The sequence below is a fragment of the Mauremys mutica genome, chromosome 11 (assembly GCF_020497125.1).
Source record: "Mauremys mutica isolate MM-2020 ecotype Southern chromosome 11, ASM2049712v1, whole genome shotgun sequence".
NCBI lineage: Eukaryota > Metazoa > Chordata > Testudines > Geoemydidae > Mauremys > Mauremys mutica.
The window spans coordinates 38,379,102-38,391,890 of record NC_059082.1 but is presented as its reverse complement, the minus strand read 5'-3'; the positions used below and the strand labels follow the sequence as shown (position 1 = coordinate 38,391,890).

The 12,789-nt window shown below is 48.5% G+C and overlaps 1 protein-coding gene across 13 annotated transcripts in view; it reads left to right on the top strand.

Moving 5' to 3' along the window:
• Positions 1 to 1,016: 1,016 nt before the first annotated feature.
• Positions 1,017 to 12,789, top strand: part of PPCDC (phosphopantothenoylcysteine decarboxylase) — a 56,902-nt gene continuing 45,129 nt past the window's right edge. Inside the window, exons 1-2 of one of the 13 annotated variants that reach the window (XM_044980438.1) lie at positions 1,017 to 1,035; positions 8,860 to 8,960. Coding sequence is in view for 3 of the 13 variants with exons in the window: in XM_044980436.1 (XP_044836371.1) it covers positions 8,898 to 8,960 (63 nt within the window). In the remaining 10 variants the exon portion in view is untranslated. The other 12 variants (XM_044980426.1, XM_044980436.1, XM_044980427.1 and 9 more) reach the window with 12 other exon arrangements.

The window sequence follows — 12,789 nt, the reverse complement described above, 5'->3', positions numbered from 1 at the left end:
GAAAGGCTTCATTAATACTGTGGTTTTCCATCTTCCTGAGTTACCTAGAGTTATGCTTAATGACACCAACAAGACCCCAAGTGTCAATAAAGCCCTCCTGCTCTAGGCCTGAGTGAACCAAAGTTCCTCCATATTGTAAACTGTAACCAACCTAAAATGCTAACAGTCAAAAAGCAGAATTTGTAACCGTCAGCTATTTAGCTAGCAGCTGCAGAACAGCTCGAACCGGTCAAAAGCGGTAGTGATAACGGGGGGGGGGGGAGGAGGTCTACATGCGTCTGTGTCGTGAAGGCCGAAGATAAAAATGCAGAAGGGAAAGATTTCTAACAAGCTACAATTTATTGCCTAATGTATTTGCTGCAAGGGGCGGGAGGGAGGGGGAGAAAGGGAAAAACAAAAGCTTAAACATAGAACTGGGATATAAAAAGGGGAAATTGCTTGTATCAGCGCGCTTGATTTGAGACACTGTGGTCTCCTAGTGCCTTTTTCGAAATCTCGAATAAACTTGGTTTGCTTCTCCACCCTGGTGTGTTAATTAGTGCGACGCACACCGGGCAACAAACCCTGCTGTTGCCCCCTCGGGCCCTCTGTGCCGGCAACACTATGGTGCTTCCATGCACCACGCTGCTGCAATCTGCCCCCACTGCCAGCCGCACCCCCGTTGTTAATTTCGGTTGGCCATATTCCTGGTGCTTTTATCACAGGAGAGAATCTTTAATTCCTGAGCCTCCCGGCCGATCCCGGACCATTGGCCACCCTAATTCTCTGCCGCAGGGTTTGGGGCAGCGCTGAGCCCCCCCTCCTAGGGAGCATTTCGCGGCACCCTCCCCCCCACGAGCTGGGGAAGCGGCCCAGGGCCCATCGGGCTGCGACCGGCGGAGGAGCAGGGATGCGGGCAGGGCAGAGCGACGCCGGCATGGGACGGGCGGGCTCCCTTACGTCACAGCCACCGCGCGTGCACACAGCGGGAGCCCAGAGCCGGGCGCTCCTGCGCGAGGCCAGAGGGCGGGGCGGAGCCGAGGGTGCAGAGTGGAGGTAGGGGGGCAAGAGCCACTATGGTTTCCTCGTCGCGTCACCCTGGTGATGTCAAGCGGGACCCCGTGACGTCACTGCTTTGGGGGAGGAAAGGCCTCCCGCGTGGCATGCGGCCCCGGCCCTCCGCGGTAGGACTTGGCTACCTGGGGGCGGGGGCTGGGGCTGCCTGTCAGGGGCTCAGAGCGGGAAGAGGAGGTGGGACGCCTCGGGCCGAGGAGAGAACTACATCTCCCATCATGCTCTGCTCGCGCGGCCGCTTCCGGTGCAGGCAGCACTTCCGGCCGTGCGGGGCCGAGCGCAGCCGCAGGGGTGAGCGCAGCGGGGTGCGGGGATGTCCGCGGTCCCAGCTATTTACCCCGCTATCAGGGGTGTGTCTGGCCGGACCGGCAGTGCCCCAGTAACTCGGGGGGCTGGCTGGTGTCGCGCTGCCGCGGTTACAGGAGGGCGTGGGGGAGGGGCATTCGGCGCGTCTGCCCTGTCAAAGCGGGAGCAGCGGCGGGTCCGCGTCTACGCGCGCGCAGCGCCCTGCGGGGTGACAGCCCCTCCCCCCGACTTCTGCCGTGATATCAAAGCAACCGTCCTTAGCGCCGGGCCACGTGCGCACCCAGCACACTCCCTGGAGAGGTGCTACGTGCAGGGCTAAAAGCGGAGCCCTCTGCTTTACTGCTGTTGCCCACTGGTGTTCTACCAGCTTGGGGGTTTCTTCACTGTATGCAGATATTTTCTGGTGTCTTCAAGGTGTGATATTTTCTGGTGTCTTTGCTCTGTGGGATGCAACTTAAACAACTTTTGTTAGTTAACACAGTGTAGTTTTTTGTTTGTTTCTGTTTTCAGTAATCCAAACTTAATACAAAGTTTAACTTAGTTTGTTTACAGTGTAATAGGGACAATATAATAGGAACCAAGTCTTTTATAACACAAGCTATACTTTTGCAATTGTTGTATAGACATTCATTTTCATTTGAGGCGCATTACTAATTATACTAATATCATGCTTAACTGCTAAAATAAATGCTCACAATCTTGTGTGAGAAGGTGTATTGCTTTTTTCCCCCCGCTGAACGTTCTGTGTTAGCAAAAGAGTTAATAACATAATTTTTACCTAGCTTTTTAGAGTTAGTTTGCTTGTGATACCAATTTCACTCTTGTTAACTGTTTAGAACAGGGGTGGCCAACCTGTGGCTCCAGAGCCACATGCGGCTCTTCAGAAGCTAAGCCCAGACTCTGGGGCTGGAGCTACAGGCACCAACTTTCCAATGTGCTGGGAGGGTGCTCACTGCTCAATCCCTGGCCTTGCCCCCACTCCACCCCTTCCCACCACCTCCCCTGAGTCTGTAGTGCCCTTGCTCCTCCCCCTCTCCCCCAGAGCCTCCTGCATCCCATGAAACAGCTGATCAGGAGGTGCAGGGAGGGAGGGGAGGTGCTGATTAGGGGCTGCTGGTGGGTGGGAGGTGCTGGGAGCAGGGGTGGGGGGAGCTGATGGTGGGCTGCTGACATATTACAGTGGAGTCGCATCATAGGCACATTTAACTTGCGCAATTTTAACTATACGTGCTCAGCAAAACAAAACAAGAAAAAGAAAAATAACAATTTAAATACTGTACCTGTAGTGCGGGTGATTCCGCCTGCCATTCCACTCAATGAGTATATGTGATTTTCGCCTTACGTGCTGACTTCAGAACCTAACCCCCACGTAAGATGCGACTCCCCTGTACTGTGGCTCTTTGGCAATGTACACTGGTAAATTCTGGCTCCTTCTCAGGCTGAGGTTGGCCACCCCTGGTTTAGAAGCACAAACTTTAACAACCACTGCTTCCCATTAACATAACATAACAACAAAAGAAAAGCGTATACAATTTAAACCAAAATAAATTTTAAATACAGGTCCATGCAAATACTTTGAAGGTATTAAACTTTCAGGATGCTTTGTTGTGTTTGGGATCCAAAGGTGGAAACCTGTTGAAATTGTTTGATTAGCTTTATGGATAAATTGTTATTTTTAAACATTTTTGCTATCACATTCTTATAACTATATTTAAAAGTGCAAACAAGTTTATAAAAACCCAACCAAGAAATTGACATTTTGTTAATGTTATCTTTACCTTAATGTTGAGGTTTCCCCTTATATTTTTTCTTTCAATAACAAGTAAAAAAAACCTTAAAAAACAAAACTAAACCGTGATTAATATAAGAGAATTTTTTGTTTGCAATTGCATTATTTGTTGAGACAGAAATATATGTACATATACAGTCGAACCCATTTATGTCGACCTCGGTTAACTTGCCAATCCTATTAAGTCGACGGTTTACAAGTGGAACCGCCAAACTCCCTCATTGTCTTATGGGTTTCTCATCCGTTATGTCGATTTGCCGAACCCTAATATCTCGAGCCCGTCCCCGACGCACCGTGTCCCCAGCCGCCTGCTCCCCGGCTCTCCAGCGGCGCGGTTCCCCAGCCGCCCGCTTCCCGCGTCCCTAGCCGCCCGGCTCCCCGCGTCCCCGACCCACCGTGTCCCCAGCCGCCTGCTCCCCGGCTCTCCAGCGGCGCGGTTCCCCAGCCGCCCGCTTCCCGCGTCCCTAGCCGCCCGGCTCCCCGCGTCCCCGACCCACCGTGTCCCCAGCCGCCCGCTCCCCAGCTCCCCAGCCCCGCGGTTCCCCGCGTGCCCGCCCGCCGGCTCCGCTTCGCCGCCCGCCCGTCCGCCCGGCTCCGCTTCCCCGCCCGCCCCCGCATACCCGGTCCCTGCCTGTCACCGCCCGCCCGGCCCCGCATACCTGGTCCCTGCCCGTCCCCGCCCCACATACCTGGTCCCGGCTTCTCCTGCCGCCCGCCCGCCGGCTCCGCTTCCCCGCCCGCCCGGCTCCGCTTCCCCGCCCGGCCCCGCATACCCGGTCCCTGCCTGTCCCCGCCCGCCCGCCCGGCCCCGCATACCTGGTCCCTGCCCGTCCCCGCCCCACATACCTGGTCCCGGCTTCGCCTGCCGCCCGCCCGCCGGCTCTGCTTCGCCGCCCGCCCGTCCGCCCGGCTCCGCTTCCCCACCCGCCCGCCCCCGCATACCCGGTCCCTGCCTGTCCCCGCCCGCCCGCCCGGCCCCGCATACCTGGTCCCTGCCCGTCCCCGCCCCACATACCTGGTCCCGGCTTCGCCTGCCGCCCGCCCGCCGGCTCCGCTTCGCCGCCCGCCCGGCTCCGCTTCCCCGTCCCTGCCTGTCCCCGCCCGCCCGCCCGGCCCCGCATACCTGGTCCCTGCCCGTCCCCGCCCCACATACCTGGTCCCGGCTTCGCCTGCCACCCGCCCGCCAGCTCCGCTTCCCCGCCCGCCCGTCCCCGCTTCCCCGCCCCCGCATACCCGGTCCCTGCCTGTCCCCGCCCGCCCGGCCCCGCATACCTGGTCCCTGCCCGTCCCCGCCCCACATACCTGGTCCCGGCTTCGCCTGCCGCCCGCCCGCCGCCCGCTCCGCTTCCCCGCCCGCCCGTCCCCGCTTCCCCCCCCCCGCATACCCGGTCCCTGCCTGTCCCCGCCCCCCCGCCCGGCCCGCATACCTGGTCCCTGCCCGTCCCCGCCCCACATACCTGGTCCCGGCTTCGCCTGCCGCCCGCCCGGCTCCGCTTCGCCGCCCGCCAGTCCGCCCGGCTCCGCTTTGCCGGATCCAGCCACGTGCAGGCAGCGCGGTAAGGGGGCAGGGAGGGGGTGGGGGGGTGGATAGGGGTTTATCTCGATCATTGGTTATCTCGACGGCTTTTGGCAAACCCCTAGGCCGTCGAGATAACAGGGTTCAACTGTATTTGTAACTGAAACCTTTTTGAACTTTGCACAAAAAAATTGGTGTTAATAATACTATGATTCTACCCCAACCAGGATCTTAAAATAGTGTGGTACCACGTATACATATATTTTAAAAAAGTATAAAATTGACTTTTGTTGCAACAAAATAAAAATAAAAAATAGTCACGCGACGCACACAACATACAACACAGGACATACACGTCAAACTTAAAATTAAAAACAAATGGCACCATAATTCTATTCATAACTATACAAAATAAGACAAACAAAAATAAAAAGGGTTAAACATTTGAATAAACAAGTTATTACCTTATTTAAAACTTTTAACAAAAATTGATAGAAATGTGTTAATATTTGCCAAATTTATTGTATTAATTTGGTAACAAGGAATTTTGCACTACTTATATTTAACATTATTTTAAAACTCTGCTATATGGAAATAAGAAAAGCCCGTATTTCAAATATCAGTGAGTGGTTAAGATTAGAAGCAGTGTGCGCGTTTCTGTTGCTTGGCAACCATATCTTCAAGAAAGTTAGGAATAATTCTAGCTGTTGCATTCCTGAAGGGTTAAAATAATTAATTTACTGGATTTATTTAAAGTAAAGTTTTTTTACCTTGTTTTCTGCTTTGTTCTGTTTTCAATTGCTTTATCTTTTGGAGGTTTCTGTAAAAACTATAACTTTTATCACAGAGAAAGAGTCGAAGTGAGGAGAGGTAGGGAAAAAGAGGTGTGTGTGTGAAGAGCTACCTAGTAAGGTAGTGAGACATGAGCCAAGAGAGATTAACTCTTAAGGTACAGGCAGCAGCAGCAAGTTTAGCAAACTGATAAAAGATATAAAAGAAAACATACTGGTATGTAAAAATATTTGAGAAAGAAGGTTATATTTTTAGCGGAGTGTGGTTCCGTGGGTAAAAGCAGTTGGGAAACCGCGCCCTGGGTTTTTATTCTGGGTCTGAGATGATAGTGGGGGTAATTATCTGCTCTTGTAAAACCTGAATTTATTCCCCCGGTGTCTGTCTTTGTCTGCATGCCAAACAGATTGCAGGAGTGCCCTTTTTTTCCTGCAGTTAACTGTTTTTGGGCAACTCCATATGTTCATGTTTCAATTTAGGTGTTAACCTGCTCAATTTTAGTTTGACTTTGAAATTCCTTTTTATTCACTCCCCTGCGATTGAATCACAGCTCCTGTCTTGTAATGTGTTCTGTGAACCGTTGCATTTTTTCTTCACTTGATTTACCAATTCAGTGAAATTATTGTGTGCTACTTTTTCCATCTGTGCACTTACTTGTCCCATTTTGACAGGCACCAGTCTAGGTCTCGGTTTAGGTTGTACCAGTACCTGGCTTTTATCATAAGGTAGTGGTTGCACTGCAGTGGACCCTGTTTCATCTTTTAATTTTGCTAGGGCCACCTCTTTCCATTTCTGTCCCCATTCTTCAGGCACAGGGTAGCTACCTGAAGCCTGCTGTTTACCACCAATATTTATAATGGGATGGCACATGTTTTTTTTGTAGGTTCCGTGCAGCTGTTTCCAGTGTTTTATTCTGTTCTTGTGCTGGTTGTCTCTGGGCTGCTTGCCACCCTGCAAGGGGGGTGGGAGCATTCCAGGAATGCTGTGTAGCTTCTTTTGATTCTTTTAACTCTTTAGTTGTTACTGTTTCTTGCCCCACCAATTTTGTGACGTGCTGTTTTAACCATTTAACAGCTATGGTTATAGTTTGCAATATTTTACATTTTAAGGCTACAGTCTCTGCCCTAGCCTTAAAGATTACATTACGTGTTTCTTCCCCATTATATTTTTTAAACTCTGTGGGGAGTTGCAGGGAGGGGTTAAGGGGGTTCCGTAGCTCGTGGTTCTCTGTCATGTTAGATAGCGATTCCTACAGCGGACAGCTTGCTTACTCATCAGATCAGCCATCGGGGTCACCAGTGTCATCAGATGCCACCGGTATGGTGCTCTGCTCTGTTCAATGATGATAACAGTCGACTGCATGCATGTGTTCCCTTTGTGTGCTGCCCCGGCTCTGCCGATCGCTAACACAGCAGGCCCGAGAGAACCCCCAATGACCACAGGCTCTGATAAAATACGAAGGCACCCGGCCAGGTTTATTGCCAAACGAAGAGCAGTTATAGTTTCCACAGACTCTACAGGACATACTACGAATATGTGCCCCCTGAATACTACATTCCTTAGTCATGATCCCAGGCCTAACATTCCCAGGCCCACTATAAGGGACTACAGTCAATTGGAAAATAAAATCTGTTCATCAGTCGTACGAGGGAATGTGCAGACTAAAGACAGGTGGGGCATGAGTGTATGAATGGCAAAATAAGGTAACCACATAACAGTGTTTAGCCTACTGAGTTATCTTTAGTCCATGCATTATGCTTTTCCTGGTTGATGGGTAAACATCCACCCCATAAAAAGACAAAAAGTGGGGGAATGTAGTAAGATGAGGTCCTGAAACATAAACCCTTGGTATCAGAGGCCTGGTATGAGGCCTGAACTAAAGTAATGGTCAAGAGTTTACTAACATAAAGCAAAGTTAAGCTGTGAGCTAGAGGCAGGCCCTGCTCACAGAAGTTGGCAAGAAGAAGGCTGCTAATTGCACGTATACACATATCTAAAAGGTATCAAGTACTAATAGGATGAACATGTGCTAGGATGGCACCGGAGCATTCTGGTACAAACACATTCCACAGAGATAATGGGGAACAGGCTGACCCATCCTAAAGACAGGGTCAAAAGAATAATATGACGGATAGACTTGTTTGTTCGAACCAACATGTACCGGGAGAGAGGCAGCACCCTAATGCGTAGAGAGGTTGTACTTCAATGGGTCAGGAGTGAAGTGTTACTTGTTTGTACCTGTGTATAAGAATGCATCCCTGAGTGAATATCTTTGGCCTAGGGGGCAGTGGAGAGTCCACCACTGACTGAGCCGGTCCATTGTCAGGGGGCACATATTCGTAGTATGTCTTGTAGAGTCTGTGGGAAACTCTTACTGTGCTTCGTTTGGCAATAAACCTGGCTGTGTGCCTTCATACCTTATCGGAGTCTGTGGTCATTGGGGGTTCTCTCGGGGCCTGCTGTGTCAGCGATCTGCAGAGCCGGGGCAGCACACAGTGGGAACACATGCATGCAGCCGACTGTTATCATCATTGAACAGAGCAGAGCACCACACCGGTGGCATCTGACGACATCAATATTGTTGGATTGCATTCTTGTCTGTGGAGATGAGAGGTCTAATGGTTACAGAAAGCACAGCCAAGCACATAGATTGGCACATTTACTCTGAAGGTAACATGGCTAACTGAATGAGGAGTACTTGTGGCACCTTAGAGACTAACAAATTTATTTGACCATAAGCTTAGCCCACGAAAGCTTATGCTGAAATAAATTTGTTAGTCTCTAAGGTGCTACAAGTATTCTTCATTCTTTTTGCTGATACAGACTAACACGACTACCACTCTGAAACCTGTCACCATGGCTACCTGAGATGTTGGTCAGATGTTAGAGACACATGGTACTGTAATGTGTCTCTAAAATGCACCTCCAAATGGGAGTTAGGCGCCTAAATAATTTTGAGGGATCTGGACAAGGGTTTTATTCCCAGCTCTTCCTGAAGTGGCCTTGTGCAACCTCTCATTTTCCCCATCTGTAAAATGTGGGGAGTTATACTTATCTTCCTTCTAAATTAGGGGAATGAGGCCTTGCTCAATAATAAGGGCTGTGAAGAACATGGAATTATCAACACTAATTGATGGAAGAGCTGAGACAAGAACTCATGGACCCTTCTGGCTCTCAGTTTAGCATGCCTTTCCATAGGCCAAAGGGACAGAAGCTTTTGCTTTTGCAGTGTTCTGTTGAGAACTCAAGGTCTGTGAGGCTAGGGAGCAGGCTAAATGCAGATGAAATCTTCAGAGATTTTAGCAGCAAGCCTCTCTAAGATGTGCTGAGTATATGTAAAACTCTGACCTTATTCTGAAGAACGGGTTTTTATTTTTTATTATTATTATTTTTTTTATTTAAACAGAAATCATCCTGAGGCAAAGACCAAGCATTCCAGCCCAAATGATTGAAGTCTGGCAAGGTTATAAAGACTTGAAAACAGTGGACTATAGTGGAAGGGATATGGTAACCTTAACTACAGATGTCACTACCAACTCCACGTATAATAGGGGCATAGTACTTTGAACATTTGGAAAATAATATATAATTCAAACATTTGGATTAAATAAACCAAACACATCCAGCAAATCTTGTATATAATTGTAACCAAAGCTTTGCAATCTTCTCCATTTCCAAACCACATGCATAAAGGGCCTTATCTAGAGTCGATGGAAAGACTCCCATTGACTTCAGTTGACTTTGGATCAGAACCAGAAATCCCTAACATTTTACATTTAGTCTGGGAAGGTGTATATCACATTGTCCCCCAGCTTCCACCACTAGCTTTATATATTTATTTAAAAACATTACAGACATGGTGTTTAGTTTGATATAAATACCTAGATTATAGGTATTCATTTGTTTGAGTGTTATATATATCTTGAAAATTAAATAACATTCTATGTGTCCTACACGTTTGTTTATACCTTAGTCTTCCCCAAATTAGTTTAGTTAATTAATTGTAGTTAATTCTATATTTCACCTCTCTAGCAGTTTTTCAAAAGTATCCCAGTGATTGAGTCCTTTAGATCTTGCTTGCATTTTAATCATTTTACTTTCCAAAATATTCAATTAATGCTCTTCCAGCTAATTTCCCAAAGCTCCAGTTAAATAAAGAATCAGAAGAAATAACTAGCTGGAATATCATACTTTTAATTTTGTTCATTAATCTTTCTAAATGATATTCATTAACCTAATTATATCATTTTCTTTTGCAAAGTTTAGGACAGGGTTAGGTTGGTGATTTAGAGTTATTATTTAATAGTCATGTGGGGCTTATGCCAAAAAAACCCAACAATGTTCTGACTGAATCATTTGTGATGGCCTTAATTTCATTTAAATTGAATATAGATAAAACATGATATAAATTATAAGAAGTTACAGTATCCTGAGTTACCTTAGCCAATACATAAGTCGAATGACCCTGTCCCCAAGACAAAAGAAACTGAACCTTTTAGCAATATTTTGGAGGGTGGGTTGCCTATATATCCCTGTATTATGAGACAGCATTAACAAAGTTAGGCCCTGATCCTTCAACTGATGATGTGTGGGTGGACCACTGCGATATGAGCAGATTCCCGTTGATTTCAAAGTCATTTTAATATAATGGCCATAATGAAAATTAGTTTTAATTTTCTAATGTGTTAAAACTTAATGCCAAAGATAAAAACCTGTTATGATGAGTGATTCATATGTGATGGCCTTAGTTTCTGTGCAAAGGCAACTGCAGGATCAGGGGTTAAATTTGCCCTAGGTGATTTTGTTTTTCATTAAATTATAAATAATCTATCAAGTATTTTGGAAAAATGTCATAAATTCATAGGTAAACAATGGAAAATGTATAAAAATTTCAGGAGCGTATTCATTTTTAGCATATTAGATCTTTCTATAAACATAAATGTTCCCTTTGTTTTTGTGAGTAATTTATTCAAAGTACTTGCTACCATATCTTTCTTATTGTTAGAGATCCATTACCCATATGCCCAAATTTATCTGAAGTTCATTTTAAAGAAAGGTGTTTTAAGTAATCTTTATTATTTAATGGATGTCTCCCAAGTGATTCAGAATCCTGAAAAAGGCATTATTATTACTATTTGTATTACAATATTGCCTAGAAGATCCAGCAGAGATCACAGTCCTATTGTGTTAAACATTGTACAAACACTATTGAGAGAGAGGATATGTCTACAGCAGGGGTAGGCAACCTATGGCACATGCGCCAAAGGCGGCACACGAGCTGATTTTCAGTGGCACTCACACTGCCTGGGTCCTGGCTGCCGGTCCGGGGGGTTCTGCATTTTAATGTAATTTTAAGTGAAGCTTCTTAAACATTTTAAAAACCTTATTTACTTTACATACAATAATAGTTTAGTTATATATTATAGACTTATAGAAAGAGATCTTCTAAAAACATTAAAATGTATTATTGGCACGCGAAACCTTAAATTAGAGTGAATAAATGAAGACTTGGCATACCACTTCTGAAAGGTCGCTGACCCCTGGTCTACAGTATAGTGGCATTGCTATGGCTCTGTGGCTATGACATCATAACCCTGTAATGTAAACGCAACTTATGCTAACAGAACGGGTTTTTTCATCGGACAAGGAACACCACCTCTTCAAGTGATGGTAGCTATGTTGATGGACGCATTCTTCTGTTGGCTTAGCTGAACCTGTGTGGGTTAGGTTGGCATAGTTTCACACTCCTCAGTAATGTGGCTATGTCAACCTAAAATTTTAAGTGTAGACCAAGCCAGACAAAGGGTGGGAGAAAGGAAATATTATTCTCCCCATTTTATAGATCAGAAGGACAGGAAGTCTAATTGTCTTGCCCAACATCACACAAGTTGTCTGTTGCAGAACTGGGCATTGACTCAGACCTGAATCCCAGTCTTGTGCCTTAAACGTAAGTTCATACATCAGTTATTTCAGGAAGTGTAATTGCTTGTGGTAACTCCAATCTGCTTCTGCTGTGATGCACAAGATATTAACACTCTTGGCTGGCATTGGTTAGGCAAGTGGCAAGATGTGACTTCTGCTTTTCTGCTAAATTGTGTTCGCTTCATAGCTATTTCTTCCTCCACTTTGTTGGTCTGTTTTGCCCACCTATTATATCAGGGGGCCTAATCCCCGACTGGGTTCTTGGTACTCCTATGAAGCAGATGATGATGATGATGATAACTCTTGTATGAGAGCCAAGGTGCATACATCTGATTGATGTATTAAAAAACAACAACATGCATTCATTTCGCCTATTAGAGACTGAAGGTATGCAACTCGACTGAGTCACGTGCCTTTTCCATATTAAGTGGGAACAGCAGACTCTAAATCCTGTACCAATTTGGACAAATGAAGTAGCCTCTTTACATTTATTTCTGTTGACCTTCCAGAACAAAGCCTGACAAGTCCTGAACCCAGTAGCGTAGCTAGTGGGGTGCAGGGGAAGCAGCCGCTCCCCCTCAGCACACTTTCCAAAAGCAGCGTGCCTTAGTTAGGGGTTACCATGGCGCCAACTCCGCTCTGAAGCTTGGCCTGCCGGCTGGCACTGTACTCCTGCACACAAGGGAGGGGCAGGGGCTGGTCTCTGCGGTGGGGCGGGGTGGTGCCAGCACAGGAAGCGGAAAGCAGCGGGGCTGGTTACTAGTACCGGGGGCAGCATGGAGCAGCCATGAGAGGTGGGTGTGGGCGGCCCAGCTCCCCCTGCCTGGGGCTCCCCTCGCCCGCCGTGGGGCGCGGGCTCCTCCTCTGCAGCACTGTCCGCCGTGGGGCTGGGGCTCTCCTGGGGCTCTGCCCTACACGCGCCCAGCACCCCTGGGTCTGCTCTGCCTCCCCGGGCTGGCCCCAGATCCCCTCCCCTGGGGGGGCTGGGGTCCTGCTGCAGCTTGTGCCCCTCTGCCTCCTTTCCGGCGCAGGCAGCCCCAGGGGGTTGAGGCCGTGCCACCCCTTCCCCAGCTTCCCCCTCCAGCAGCCCCCACACCGCCCTGCCGGGCCTGTTCAGCTTGGCCTCACCGGGTCCTGCCCTGCCTCATGAAACCTGCCCCTACCATGGGGCGGCCCATCCTGGGGGCACTGGGGGAGCCGCAGCAAAGCCCTGCCCAGAGCTGGTGCAGGAGATGAGCCTGGCTCTCAGCCCAGGCTCTGGCATCAGCCTGCAGCGGGGAGCGGAGCCACCCCCCGCCGGCTCGGCTCAGCCCAGCCCCACTCTTAAAGGGACATTGACTCCACCGCGGCTTGGCCCAGCCCGGGGCACGTCACCTCACCCCCTGCCTGGGGGGCCTGGCGAGGGGGTGCTCGG